The following is a 14,875-nucleotide window of genomic DNA, read 5'->3' as shown; positions in this document are numbered from 1 at the left end:
TTCTCCGGCGGGGGCGGGGTTCTTTTTTGTTGGTAAGAAGGACGGATCTCTGCGACCGTGTATTGATTACAGAGGGTTGAACAACATCACGGTAAAGAATACTTACCCTTTGCCGTTGATGTCTTCAGCCTTCGAGCGGTTGCAGGGAGCCTCTGTATTCACAAAATTGGACTTACGCAATGCATATCATTTGGTTCGCATCAGGAAGGGGGATGAATGGAAAACCGCATTTAATACCCCCAGGGGCCATTTTGAATATTTGGTCATGCCCTTTGGGCTGTCCAACTCCCCAGCGGTTTTCCAGGCACTCGTCAATGACGTGCTGAGAGATATGGTTGACCAGTTCATATATGTTTACCTGGATGACATATTGATATTTTCTTCTTCTCTCCAGGAACACGTTCAGCACGTCAGACGAGTGCTTCAGAGGTTGCTAGAGAATGGGCTTTTTGTCAAGGCGGAGAAATGCGCTTTTCATGCACAGTCTGTTCCTTTCTTAGGTTACATCATCTCATCTGAGGGAGTGCGCATGGACCGTTACAAGGTTAAGGCTGTGATGGATTGGCAAAGTCCAGATTCCCGTAAGGCCCTACAGAGGTTTCTGGGGTTTGCCAATTTCTATCGGCGTTTTATTCGCAACTTCAGCCAACTAGCCGCACCTCTGACTGCCTTGACCTCCCCCAGAACGACGTTCAGGTGGTCCGATACAGCCGAGGCTGTATTCGCTAACCTCAAGAGCCGCTTCAGTTCAGCTCCCATTCTGATTGCCCCTGATCCATCACGTCAGTTCGTGGTGGAGGTCGACGTGTCAGAGGTGGGGGTAGGTGCAGTTCTATCCCAGCGTTCTTCCACAGATGACAAGATGCACCCTTGCGCGTTTTTGTCCCATCGTTTATCGCCTGCCGAACGTAACTATGACATTGGTAACAGAGAGTTGTTGGCAGTCCGCCCGGGGTCCAAAAACATCAAACCCGATTCTTTATCTCGTATTTTTGATCCATCCGAACGCCCGGTTACTCCCGAGTGCATTTTGCCCGAGAAGATAGTTATCTCCACACTCACATGGGAGGTCGAATCGAAGGTCAAGACGGCCTTAGAAGGGGTAACGCCTCCGCCCGGTTGCCCACCGAGTCGTTTGTTTGTGCCAGAGGGGGTTCGGTCCGACGTTATTCGATGGGGTCATTGTTCCAGCGTAGCATGTCATCCAGGGGTAAATCGCACCAGTTTTTTGGTCAAGCAACGATTCTGGTGGCCATTAATGGCTCGCGACATTCGGAGTTTTGTTTTGGCTTGCTCGGTTTGTGCCACTGGTAAGACTTCCAATCGACCCCCAGATGGGTTACTCCAACCGCTGTCTGTCCCTTCGAGACCCTGGTCCCATATAGCGCTAGATTTTATAACCGCCCTCCCACCCTCCCAGGGTAAGACGGTCGTTTTGACCGTAGTGGACCGGTTCTCGAAGGCGGCTCATTTTATTCCCTTGCCCAAATTACCTTCCGCCAAGGAGACAGCGGTGGCTGTCATAGATCACGTCTTCCGGTTACATGGCCTCCCGACAGACGTGGTTTCTGACAGGGGTTCCCAATTTGTGTCCAAATTCTGGCAGGAGTTTTGTAGATTACTGGGAGCGACTGTCAGTCTATCTTCGGGTTACCATCCCCAAAGCAATGGGCAAACCGAGAGGGCCAACCAAGATCTTGAGAGAGTGTTACAATGTTTGGTTTCCAAGAATCCTTCCTCCTGGAGTCAGCAACTTTCATTGGTGGAGTACGCCCATAACTCGTTACCAGTGTCATCCACGGGCCTATCTCCGTTTCAGTGTAGCTTAGGGTACCAGCCACCAGTTTTTTCTAGCCTGGAATCCGAAGTTGCGGTCCCCTCCGCTCACGCCTTCATCCAGAGGTGCTATCGCACATGGACCAGAGCCCGCGAGACTCTGCTCCAGGTGGGAGCACGCACCAAGGCTAAGGCCGATCGCCACCGGTCAAGGCCTCCCGTATACGTCGTGGGTCAAAAAGTGTGGCTTTCTACAAGAAACATTCCGCTCCGCTCCGTGTCTAATAAACTAGCTCCCAAATTCATTGGCCCATTCACTGTCACCAAGATCATTAGTCCGGTGACAGTCCGCCTCAAACTTCCTCCAGCGTACAGGAGAATTCATCCCGCCTTTCATGTCTCCAAATTAAAGCCCGTGTTTCGTTCTCATCTTAATCCGCCAGCCCCGGTTCCCCCACCGCCGCGACTCGTAGATGGGGAACCTACGTATTCGGTAAATCGTATTCTGGACTCGAGACGGAGGGGACGCGGATTTCAGTATCTGGAGGACTGGGAGGGTTACGGTCTGGAGGAGAGAAGTTGGGTTCCTGCAAGAGACATTCTGGATCACTCCCTTATTGATGATTACAATCAACAGGTAGGTCCTCCTGGGAGCGCCAGGGGGCGCTCCTAGTGGGAGGGGTAATGTCACGGTTCATGAATTCACTGACTCTTTCTCGCGATGTGTTTGTGCATATGTGTGTGTGTGGGCGTGGTCGCTGATCAGCCGCTGATTGTCATCAGCGCCAGCTGATTCTGATCAGCGATCTCTATTTAAGCTCATGGTCTTTCATCCTGTGTTTGTCAGATCGTTGTGGGATTTATCCCTGTGCAGTGTGGTCTTCGTTGGTGTTCCTGGTTCCCGTTTTGGAGTTCGTGTTGAGTTCTGTCTGCCTGTCTTCCAAGGATCCTGTCTCGTCTCATCACATCACATCACAGGTTTGTGTTTGTGTTCCTGTCAGCCTGCCTCATCAGAAGGACCTCATCTCATCTCATCACGCCAAGGGATTCGGGTTGCCCATCTGCCCCCTGCGCTACCAGGGATTATTGGACTGTGTGATTGATACTCCTTCTACGTGTTCTTTCAATAAACCTGAGTTCTTGCATTTGCATCTTCTGTCTTCATTGAAACGTTACACTTTTTTGTTGAATGTCATATTCGACACAATTTTATGGCTAATAGTATGATTAGTGAGAATATGAAGCTCATAGTTGGAGGGGAAAAAACACCTCAATTTTATTCAAAGGTCCAAACTGAGAAAAAACATGCAATTTGTTGTTGCTGATATTTATATGCCCCATAAATGGATGAAATTCTGATTGTTTGTAATGTAAATCATTGAGATCTTTATAACAGTATAGCATAAAATGCATGTAAAAATCAGTTATCACTATATAGACACTCAATTAGTTAGATGATATTTAAATGCTTAGTTTTATGATCAAATCTCAATGAAATACAATGATGACTGAGAGATGAACAAATAAATGTAACAAATAAAAGTTGCTTCAGTCCAATAAGTGTTCATCTTGAAATATTAATAACAATATAAACTTTATTCGTACTTTTACTTAAAGAGAGACTTTTGAGTCCCGATGAACAAGCAGAACTTTATTCAAACACACTCAACAGCCTCCAAACACACGACCCTGTTTATGTGACAACTGTCTCTTGTTTCTGCCAGTGTTTCTGTTCTCAGCTGAAGGAACTGCTAATGAAGAGCGCTCTTGTTATAAGGACACATTAACACACACTGACCTGTGATGGGTTTGTCACATGTTTGGGCGTACAGGTTACTGAAGCACTTCACACAGAACGGATCTTCACCCTGCGTTGTGAAAGGCTGTCCGGCCAGCTGGACTTTACAACCCGAACACAAGAAACATTCTTTATGCCAGGGCTCGTCTCTGTACGTAACGCCACCCTGAACCAAGATCTGGAAGAGACGAGACCAAACACACTGTCATTCACTGCGTACAACTTAACGAGGTTATGAAATAAAAGCAAAACATACTCAGTATTTAGATTAATCTTCAGATGTGTGTAGTTTACACATAAATAGGGTTAAACATTAACTATAATAAATATCACTTTCCTTCCTGTGTTGAGTGAATACATTAAGAATTCCAAACATTATTGTACAATTTCAGAAATATTATGTTTAAATAAATATGGAAATGAGGCATTATCTAATTAGCTATTCACTCATTTGCATGAACTCCAAAACAAAAATCTGAATATTGGATGAAATTGGTGCAAAATTCTTGTTTCATTTTGTTGACATATTATAAATTAAAGGTTTTTAGAGAGGAGATTTAGGATTTCTCTTTTTATCACTCCATAAATCGGCAAATACTGTCAACAAATAAGTTTTCACCATGTTTTTAGGAATAGATTGTATAATATTAGGCAAGTGATATATGAACAAACCTCTCAGTAAAAACCTTCAGAATATAGATATGAATAAAACTGTAATGTTTGGTTTATGTAAGTGATGCTGAACTGGAGAAAAAACTCATTTAAAAAAAGCAAACTTGAATTGTAATCGAAATCTAGGGATGTAAATAAAGTAGTCTACAATTAAAAGTGTATTTTGGATGTTTTCTTTCCACTACCTGACGGAAGATGTTATCAAAAATGTTTCACTATTGTAAGTTAATGTTAAATAGAGAAAAACATTTTACATTGAAGTAACTTGTACCGTATTCTACTTGGTTGGACCTTATTATTGAAACACAAAATAACCAATACAATTCTCAAACACCAAAAGCAGCCCATACTAATCATCTAAGTTCTCTTTATCTGGAAATGCTCTTTTCATTTATTTATAGCCTACATGGTTGCAAAAACATTTAGGCCTAGTTTTTTTTTTTTTTTTTTTTTTTTTTTGCTTGCTGTAATTTCATAATTTCAAAGACGTTCAGTTATTGTGCTTAATTTTATTTATAAATAATTTTAGATCCTATGTATCTTCCTGACAAAAATAACAAAATAACAAAATAAAAACCTTTTATGTTTATCGTTTTGAATAGAGGTTGATTATACATTATAATCCGTTGGTGTAGCTATATATTGAAAATGGGGGAAATTCAACAATTTGAACATGGAGCCACATTATATCTATGGGATTGAACAATATAGGGCCTTTAAAATGAAGATTACAAAAGAAAAGTTTATTAAGAATGAGAAGGATATTAAGATATTTTTTTAAATGAGTTGCAGGCATGCAAATTTCGGGCAAAAAAAACATTTTGCTTTTTCCCATTTTAAAAATGTCACCGTTGGCATAGCTATAATGAAACCGATTTAGCTAATAGACCTAACAATCTCTGTGTAAAAGTAAAATAATGATGAGGTTATTATTTACCCCCCCTGTAATCTGATTCCAAATCTCAGGTGAAAATTGTGGCTTTTGTGAAATATTAAATATTTGTGAAATATTTTGGCTTTCTTCTTCATTTATGTTTGTCTTTCTTCGATTTTTTTTATTTATTTTTTTTATTAACAAAATTAAAAATTTGAGCCGGGAAAGTTTCTGAAATGTGGTTGCTTTTTCCATGAAATGAACCAAATGTGTTTGTCTGAGTCTCTGAGAACCTTTTATACATCTTTTGTACACATATTTAACTGAAATGATATGCGCTGTGTGGTAGGCTACAGTAGGCCTACAAATATTTTGAGTGTCCCTTATTCCGTCCCTTATTTTCCTATAAATAACCAAGATTGTCCTTTATTTTCCTTTCCATAAGTTGGCAGCCCTAAAACTGCTCAATATTAAAGCTTACAATATGACTTTTTGTAAAGCTGCTTTGAAACGATGTGAAATGAGCGCTTTACGAGTAAATTTTGACAGTAACTTCATCTAACTTGATTCGTGTAATTCATCAAAACATTATCCGATTGATCGTTACTGAAATCGCCATGGTTATCACTTAATATTTCTGTAGTAGGCCTACGGCTAAACAGCATAGAAGATAATTCATAAATTCGTACATAAAGGAATGCGCATGCTCATGCCTCAAGCGTCTACGCCAATAAGATTGCTGTATTATAAACCAATAAAATCGGGTGTGGGCGGCCTTAATGTGTCGACCCGCCCAATCGTCCACTCTGGGGAACTCGGAGCTCTGACATCACTGTAGTTCAGAGAGAGATTCAGAGAAAGTGAAACTAACTTGATCAACAACAATATGGACTCCTGAAACATCAACCTCTTTAAACTACAGAATATTTATTGATCCGTTCAAAGAGTCTTGTGGACACATCTGATCCTCACAGGTAAGAGATAGAAATATAAGAGAGATTGTGCTGAACAGGTTTCTAATGGAAGTGATCTGGTTTAGTAGGTTTATGTCAAACTGGAATAAGTCGAACAGAACCAGGTTTAAGCATATATAATACTCAACTATTTTAGTTGTTTACTGCACTGAAATGGTATCAGAATTGTATTTAAATATGCCATTTGATTGGTTGTGATACAAAGATTGGCGTTTCTGTCATTTTGTCACAAATACATAACTACTAAAATGACCTGCAGATTCACTGAACACAAACCTGCTAAACTGCAGATGAAAATCACATTTAGCCTACATTAAACATTATTAAGATGAAAATTACTCTTCGCCATATCATATATTTTATGGAGAGCTTTATATATATATAGTTGAAAATATACGAGACCGGTGCGTCGCGCGCAGGTGTCGCTCATTATCAATCACGCCACTGTCCTCGTCCTGCTCGCCACAATATCTTTTAAGATTATAAGAAACTTAAATTGAGTGTGTGTATCAAGTGTGTCCAAACTTTAGACTAGTAGTGTTGGTGATTTATCTTCATCATTTCTCTCTCCAGGGATGTCTTCCTCCAGCGGTCCACTGACTGAGGAGCTTCAGTGCTCTATATGTCTGGACGTGTTCACTGATCCAGTCAGCACTCCATGTGGACACAACTTCTGCAAGACCTGTCTGAATAAGTGCTGGGACAACAGCCAGACCTGCAACTGTCCATATTGTAAAGAAACATTCAAGCACAGACCTGATCTCAAGATTAACACCACACTCCGAGAGCTCATAGATCACTATAAAAAGAAAAGTCCTGAGAAAAAAGCTGAAGTTCTGTGTGACGTCTGTGAGGAAAGAAAGCTGAAAGCCCTGAAGTCGTGTCTGGTGTGTCAGAGCTCTTACTGTGAAACTCACCTGGAGACTCATTTGAGAGTGGCAGGTTTAAAGAAACACAAACTGATCAATCCTGTGAGTAATCTGGAGGACTATATATGTCAGAAACATGAGAGACCTCTGGAGCTGTTCTGTAGAGATGATCAGACTATCGTGTGCCTGATGTGTGGTGTAACAGATCACCAGAACCACAACACTGTTTCTTTAGAAGAGGAGAGTGAAGAGAAGAAGGTAGAAGTTACTGACAAACTGATTTTAAATGGCTCTTATAATGAGGAATCACATGTTCTTTGATATAAATGAATCAATTATGAAAACATATTGTGTGTTGTTCTGTCTATAGACTCAACTGTTGAAGACACAGAAAGACACACAGCAGAAGATCCAGGACAGAATCAAGAAGATTCAAGACCTCAAACACTCAGCAGAAGTCAGAAAAGGGAGTATAAAATTATTTAATTAAATTAATTTTTAATATCTATTGTTGTTTATTGAATTGTTGTATAAAATCTATTTCACACTCACAGTCTCAGTTGGTCTGAATATCGACATGTCTGGGATTTTCCTGATCACTTAGTAAAGTAATAACACATCTCTCCTCAACAAGACACATGATTTGAGGAATCATTCAGTGCAAACGCTGCAGAATGAGGGATTTTGAAAACCGCCTAAAAACACGAGAAATGAGAAATAATAACACTGATTCTTCTCTTAACAAACACCACTAATAATGTGTTGATTGTCCTGGTTGAGCAGAGAAACACAGAGAAGGAGAAAGCAGCCCGTGTGGAGCTCTTCACTGATCTCATCCGCTCCATTGAGAGATGTCAGACTGAACTGCTGGAGATGATGGAGGAGCAGCAGAAAGCAGCAGAGAAACAGGAGGAAGAGCTCATTGAAGAGCTGGAGCAGGAGATCACTGAGCTAAAGATGAGAAACACTGAGCTGGAGCAGCTCTCACACACTGAAGATCACCTCCACCTCCTACAGGTCAGTCAACATCTCTCTGATCAATGATAATGCAGTATATGACACCATAACACTCCCCATGCTGAAGGATTTCTCCTCTCTCCTGCTGTAGATTTACTCATCCCTGTGCAGCTCTAGAAACACCAGGAACTGGTCTGAGATCAGTGTGAAGACTGATGAGAGTCTGGAGACTCTGAGGAGAGCTCTGACTAAACTGCAGGACTCTCTACAGGAGAAACTCACGCTAACTGGTACAGCAATATCAAATACACCGTACAGATACATATATTTATCATCTTTTAATATCAGTAATGAAGAATGAGTCTGATAAAGCTGAAATAAGAGAAGTGTGTGATCATGTGTTTGTGTCTCATTATCATCACAGTTCTTCTTGAAGAGAGCAGGTCATATTCATCTCTAATTTCAGAAAACATGCAGTAAATTCATCTTGTACTGGAAGCTTCATCACTGTAACCAGAACCTTGAGGCTTTAGTAAATCTGTGAACACTTTTAGATGAGAAACATCTAACATTAATTATTTATTATCTCTGTGTCTACATTTTTTGAATGCACATCAGATCAAATTATTTAATCAAGATTTGTATACATTTCTAAGAAAATCTAATTAATAGGCATTATAGGTTTAAGAGGTAAATTTTTATTCTTTATTATATCAGACCTGCAGCTTATACTTTAAACTCGTAAGTTTTTCTTTTTAAATGAGGTTTTATTGAACAAAGTTCGGGAGGAGCAGGTTCAGATAATTAACCAAATTATGCACAGCTGGAGATTAATCAGTAATCAACTCAATGACAGAGTATAAATTCACAGCAGACCTATCTCTGTTCATTGAAAGTTTGTCAGCATCCCTCCTCCACCCCATCTCCTCACTTCCAGTTCCATCTACACTTCCAGTTCCATCTACACTTACCAACTGGGGGAGTACTTTGGGTTCGGGCCTAACTCCGAGCTCGGAGCCCTCTCCCCGGACAGCACGCCAAATACGCATAAACTTATTGTATTAATTATATGTAGATGTGAACTCATGAAATCCTTTTTTTGTGCTTGTTTGCACTCCAAAAATAAAAAAATTGAGATGAATAACATTAGACACAAAAATAACATATTGATTCTCTAAATATCAGCAGAGAAACATTGATCAGATTAAACATGATGTTGTACACAATTCTTTAAATATAACCTTAAATCTTGTCTATAATTCACACATAAACATGTCAAAGATCTGATGGTGTTTTATTGTCATGTGTCTCTACAGAACTGAAGAGGAGACAGCTGTATGCAGGTACAGTGTGCTGTCTGCACTACACTAGATTACATTCAGATACTCACAGCTTCATCACTGACCGACAGTATGATTAAACACTGATTACATCCAAAATCTCTCTATCCAAAATCAACCATATTATGATAACATTAATAAATTATCAAAGCTGTCTAATTGCTGTGATAATACTGTGGTAAATCAGATGGTAATACCTCAATATATATCAGAACTGTATGACAAACATCATCACTAAATATCTGTAAGTTGTGATTTATATTCTCTGTTTTCTCAGTGGATGTGACTCTGGATCCTGATACAGCTCATCCTGCTCTCATCCTGTCTGATGATGGAAAACAAGTGAGATGTGGAGACATTAGACAGAAACTCCCAGACAAACCAGAGAGATTTGATAAATGTGTAAATGTCCTGGGAAAGGAGGGATTCTCCTCAGGGAGATTTTATTTTGAGGTGCAGGTGAAGGGAAAGACTGACTGGGATGTAGGAGTGGTCAGAGAATCCATTAACAGGAAGGGACAGATCACACTGAGACCCAGTGATGGATACTGGACTGTGATTCTGAGGAATGAGAATGAATATAAAGCCTGTGCTGGTCCTGCTGTCTCTCTGTGTGTGAGAGTGAAGCCGCAGCGGGTCGGTGTGTTTGTGGATTATGAGGAGGGTCTGCTCTCCTTTTATGATGTGGAGTCCAGCTCTCAGCTCTACTCTTTCACTGATCAGTCTTTCACTGGGAAACTCTATCCATATTTTAGCCCATCCTTAAACTTTGGAGGTAAAAACTCAACTCCACTGATCATCACACCTGTCAAACACAATAAATGAATTTACAGCCCTATTATGAAATACACAATGAAAATTATTTATATAATTAAAAATCTAAACATGTTTTGCTATATTTTCATCATTTGTTTTTCAGTGTTAAAATCTATAATTTCTAGCTAATGCAAATAAAAAATATAATGCTTGTTTAACAATTTTATTTTCAATTTTTCATAGTTATTCATGCCGTTGTTTTCTCCCATCTCAACCTGACAAAGTGAAAGTGTCTCTATTGTTTGGTTTTTTTTTTTACATCAAAATCAACCATATTATGATAACATTAATAAATTATCAAAGCTGTCTAATTGCTGTGATAATACTGTGGTAAATCAGATGGTAATACCTCAATATATATCAGAACTGTATGATTACCATATTCATACACTACACTATGGATCTTCAAAGTATACATAAAAACACCATGATATTATGATCATGGTAATAACAAAAAAATAAAGAAGGAGAAGAAGAAGAAGAAGAAGAAGAAGAAGAAGAAGAAGAAGAAGAAGAAGAAGAAGAAAACATTGTAGGTCTATTACCAAGTTACCATGTCAAATGTTTACCATAAGAATAGAATAGAATAGACAGACAAATTTCAACACACATCAGATTTATTTAAATGCTCATTTTTTATTGATACAGTTATATACATCTTCAAATAAAATATAGGACTGTTAAATATATGATGGTGCTGATATGAAGTAGAGAAACAAATATGAAACTTTATAAAAGATATTTTCCTTCTTTCAGGACATAGTAGAGATTGTTCTATTAAAGATGCCTATATTGCTGTTTGTTTATTGTCTTTTGATCTGTATGAAAGTTGAGCACAGCTGCTTTTTACAGTAGAAAGAGATAAAATGAGGTCATCGTTTTGATGAAAAGGAATATAGAAAGCAAGTCACATATTCTGGTCTTTTCACATTGTTCTGTGTCCTGAGAGAAAGAGTAGAAAACTTTATCTCTTTAAAGTAAACCAGTCACAGTCAAATTATCTTTTATCAAATTAGAATTATTATTTTTGTGTGAACTATCCCTTTAAGATTCTCTGAGGTCTCTGTGCTACAGCATTACTGTAGATAATGTTCACTAGGTGGTGCAATATAGTTTAAAATCAGAAAATACAGATAATATAACAAGGTTCATACAGTCATGGAAAACCTGGAAATATCATGTTATTTAAAGAAATTTTTTTAGTGATTTGTTTTTAGTTTACTTGGTGAAAAATGGTTCTTTGTGAGTGCTGTGTCTGGTCAAAAAGATTTTGATCGTTCATCTTTAGTCCTGATTATGATTAATAATGATGCCTGCACCACTCATTAATGGATGAATGTATTGGATCCACATTTTAATGCACTGTTTGTGTATTGAGTGTGTGTTGCAGTATTTAACACATGATGGATCGAGTGATTGTTTAGTTCTGATGGTTTTAACAGAGACGGCAGGACAAATGTTCTGTCCACTGAGGTTTAGGACACAAGATGAAACCAAAGACCCCAGAGAACGGCTTTAATGGGACCCGGAGTCTCTCCTGGGACAAAGCCACACTTTTCATATTTCCATACCCTTACGAAAAAGAAGTTTATTCAAGTGTGCTATTAGTATACTTCTTTTAAACTAAAAATAAGAAAGTATACTTTCAGTCTACTTTTTATATACTTCTCAGAAATATACTTTATGTACTTCTCAGAAATATACTTCAAATTCCACTTAAGTATACTTGACTTATACTGACAGAAAAGTCCAAGTATATTTGGCCTATATACTTGTTGATCGAGATATACTTAAAAGTATTCTAAGTATTCTTGGCTTGTACTTGTGTTTACTATTTTGATTGAGTAGCTTATTAAATACTTTTTTAAAAACATAATATTACACACTGTCGTATAAACTAACATGTTCAGCTTTATATAGTAACAAACTTTCGGGTGGAACAGCTTATAGAGCAAATAAAATAAGCATGGAAAATAAGTTTATTCAAGTGTTCTATTAGTATACTTCTTTTCAACTAAAAAGAAGAAAGCATACTTTCAGTCAACATTTGATATACTTCTCAAAAATATACATAATTACACTTAAGTGTACTTGACTTATACTGAGAGAAAAGTCCAAGTATATTTGGCCTATACTTGTACTCTTTTGATCGAGATATACTTAAAAGTTTAATTATTCAAACTTGAGTTTGGCTTGTAGTTGTGTTAACTCTTTTGATCGAGATATACTTAAAAGTTTAATTATTCAAAGTATACTTGGCTTGTAGTTGTGTTAACTCTTTTGATCGAGTAGCCTATTAAATATACTTTTTTTTACATCGTTTTTCATATACAGTCTTATGAAACTTTGTTTGAAACTTTGTTTGAAAATATTGATTAAAATATTGATATAAAACATATATGTTTCTAATTCTGCGTATCTGAATTTTTGTGTAGGCTAGTCCACTGGTAGTGTACATAGGAATTTACTTTAATTCAACTTTTCCCCACCATTGACTGAATTTTCCAGCTATCCATGTTTTCACTGGTATACGGTAGGCGGCGCTATGACACATCTTCTAGTACAGAATCTCCGGATCAAAACACAGGAGAAGAAGAAGCTGAAACAAGTGATAGAAGATTGCTCACTCAAATGTAAAATAATGTGATAATCAAACATCAAACAGCTTGTAAATCAAAACTGCTTAATGTTTCCAAATGAAGCGTAACCCATTAAGAGAAAACGACTGAAGCTGTGGGGGTGTCGGACTCGATTTACTCCATCTGTGTTTGATCATCGTTCTGAATCTGGGGCCGTATTCACAAAGAATTTTAAGGCTAAAAGTAGCTCCTAACTGGCGAATTTAGGAGCAACTCCTAAAAATAATGGGCGTGTCACTCGTAATTTTAGGACTCCTAATATTTTTTGACTAAGAGTAATTCACGAAGCGTTTTAGCCCTAAAAGTAGCACCTAAGCCTGGGACAGCTTAAAAGAAGTCGAGAGGACTCCTAACTCACTAAGACCGATTCACAAACCGCTTTTTGTGGCATTTCACGTTGCGATGTTTTGAAATGCATAATGCGGCGGCTACAGGAGCTTCCAATCGCGAGGGAACAATTTTGCATTGTAGGCATAACTATGGATGCAATAACGCCACCAACAACAACCAAAACTATAGGCTACTCATTGCATGTAAACTATTTGTAACGTTTCATTGTGAATCAAATAAAAATGTTCTTCTCTTTGCAAACGTAGGCAGTGACAGATTAATTCAATAATGTTGCAAAGATATTGCATCAATCCATATGTTTCATTAGGCTACTAGGCTATTTGTTTTGCCTTACTCTATTAATTTAGGCTATTTATTCAGTTATTCATCATCTTCCGTCCTTCGCAATACTTGTGTAGCGCACGCATTCTCAGACCTGTCACCTGTCAATCATCATCGTAGGGGAGGGGTTTGGAATCATTCCCGCGTTACAATCATCAGCCAATCAAGGTGGTCACTTCAGTCAAGCTCGTGCATGAGTAATGACGTCATCCATAGCAACGAAGACTCACTCTTAGTTTAGGAGTTGTCATTTTTCTTTACTAAGAGTAGGTCTGAAAGGCGTTGTGAATAACTTCTAAGAGAAAACTCCTAGCTAAAATCTTTTAGTGCGATTTAGGAGTACTCCTAGTGGTAAGATAAAATGCTTTGTGAATACGGCCCCTGATCAATTGTGATCATATTTTGTTTAAAATGTTGCCTTTCTTTATGAAACTTATCAACATTCAAGTGTTGATAAAAAAGGATGCATGAAGCTAATAAAATGTTTTTAAAATTAAAGTAGAGTTAAAGGTATTTTTCAAGTATAAAAAATAACATTTGAACATAGTGGTATAGGCCTACTGCAAGTGCAAAAATTGTATATAAATAGTAAACGTCTCAGGTTACGTATGTAACCCTGGTTCCCTGAGAGGGAACGAGACGCTGCGTCGAGACGCGGTGGGAACGCTCTGCGTGATTGCGTCGTGAAGCACGTGTATAATCAGTCCAATGGAAAGACGAGACGTCATAGGCGGGTGACGTCATCGACCAGGAAGCTATAAAGCACCCCTGCGACAGACCGCGGCAGCTTCTGAAAGCCGAAGCAAGTCGATCACAGGCATGCAGGGAGTATGGCAAGGCGACGCAGCGTCTCGTTCCCTCTCAGGGAACCAGGGTTACATACGTAACCTGAGACGTTCCCTTTCAAGGGAACTTCGAGCTGCGTCGAGACGCGGTGGGAACCCTATACCCACGACGCCATATGACAAATGCCTGTTCTGTATGAAGACCATGCGCATACTAGGAAACAAGCACCCTAGACCCTGGAGTGGAGCCTAGGTCCAAGTCATAAATTCTAACAAATGTATGCGGTGAGGACCTGCCTGCCGCATTACAGATGTCAGAGTGAAACTCCTGATAATAAAGCCTTAGAGGCAGCCATACTCCTGGTAGAATGGGCCGGGACAGCCAAAGGTGAAGGCTGTCCGGCCGCTTCATAAGCAAGTGAGATAGCCTCAACTACTCACTTGCTCATTATCTGTTTAGATGCAGGGCAACCTATCTTAGGTAACCTGAAGCAGACAAATAACTGCTCTTATATATATGCCACAGGTTGCAGCTCTGTGGACATAAGCATCCAAGAGCCCGGACAGGGCAAAAACAGATTAAGTTATTCCTGATCTGGCTTGTATTAAGGTGGAGGACAGAAGGCCTGCAGCACAAATGACCCACAAATTTAGTAGGAATACAACCCGGCAAGGGGTGAGGAAAAACTATCACCATACCAGG

The 14,875-nt window shown here is 39.0% G+C and overlaps 2 protein-coding genes and 1 long non-coding RNA gene across 5 annotated transcripts in view; 2 read left to right on the top strand and 1 right to left on the bottom strand.

Moving 5' to 3' along the window:
* LOC309511135 (E3 ubiquitin-protein ligase TRIM39-like) overlaps positions 1–14,875 on the top strand; it is a 175,420-nt gene that overhangs the window by 9,712 nt on the left and 150,833 nt on the right. Inside the window, exon 1 of one of the 2 annotated variants that reach the window (XM_082186217.1) lies at positions 5,987–6,094. The exons of the other annotated variant lie outside the window; for it this stretch is intronic. The gene's annotated coding sequence lies outside the window, so the exon portion shown is untranslated. Of the gene's footprint in view, positions 1–5,986; positions 6,095–14,875 lie in introns of those variants that run through there. 2 annotated transcript variants of the gene reach the window in all.
* LOC309511139 (E3 ubiquitin-protein ligase TRIM39-like) lies at positions 5,965–10,119 on the top strand. Of its 2 annotated transcripts, none has more exons than XM_082186229.1 (7): positions 5,965–6,094; positions 6,668–7,221; positions 7,334–7,429; positions 7,747–7,980; positions 8,072–8,210; positions 9,237–9,263; positions 9,538–10,119. In XM_082186229.1, exons 2-7 carry the CDS (start codon positions 6,670–6,672, stop codon positions 10,083–10,085), a joined length of 1,596 nt encoding a protein of 531 aa, XP_082042355.1. In that variant the 5' UTR covers positions 5,965–6,094; positions 6,668–6,669; the 3' UTR covers positions 10,086–10,119. The 2 variants fall into 2 exon arrangements, with proteins under 2 accessions (XP_082042355.1, XP_082042354.1); XM_082186228.1 differs by having other exon boundaries at positions 9,228–9,263.
* Positions 10,450–13,975, bottom strand: LOC309511230. Its single transcript, XR_014210539.1, has 2 exons — positions 11,114–13,975; positions 10,450–10,992 (listed from the first exon to the last, which is right to left on the bottom strand). It is a non-coding gene; the product is annotated as an uncharacterized lncRNA (long non-coding RNA).

Source organism: Leuciscus leuciscus (assembly GCF_965113295.1).
Source record: "Leuciscus leuciscus genome assembly, chromosome: 12".
Classification (NCBI taxonomy): Eukaryota; Metazoa; Chordata; class Actinopteri; order Cypriniformes; family Leuciscidae; genus Leuciscus; species Leuciscus leuciscus.
This window is presented reverse-complemented; position numbering and strand designations above follow the sequence as displayed.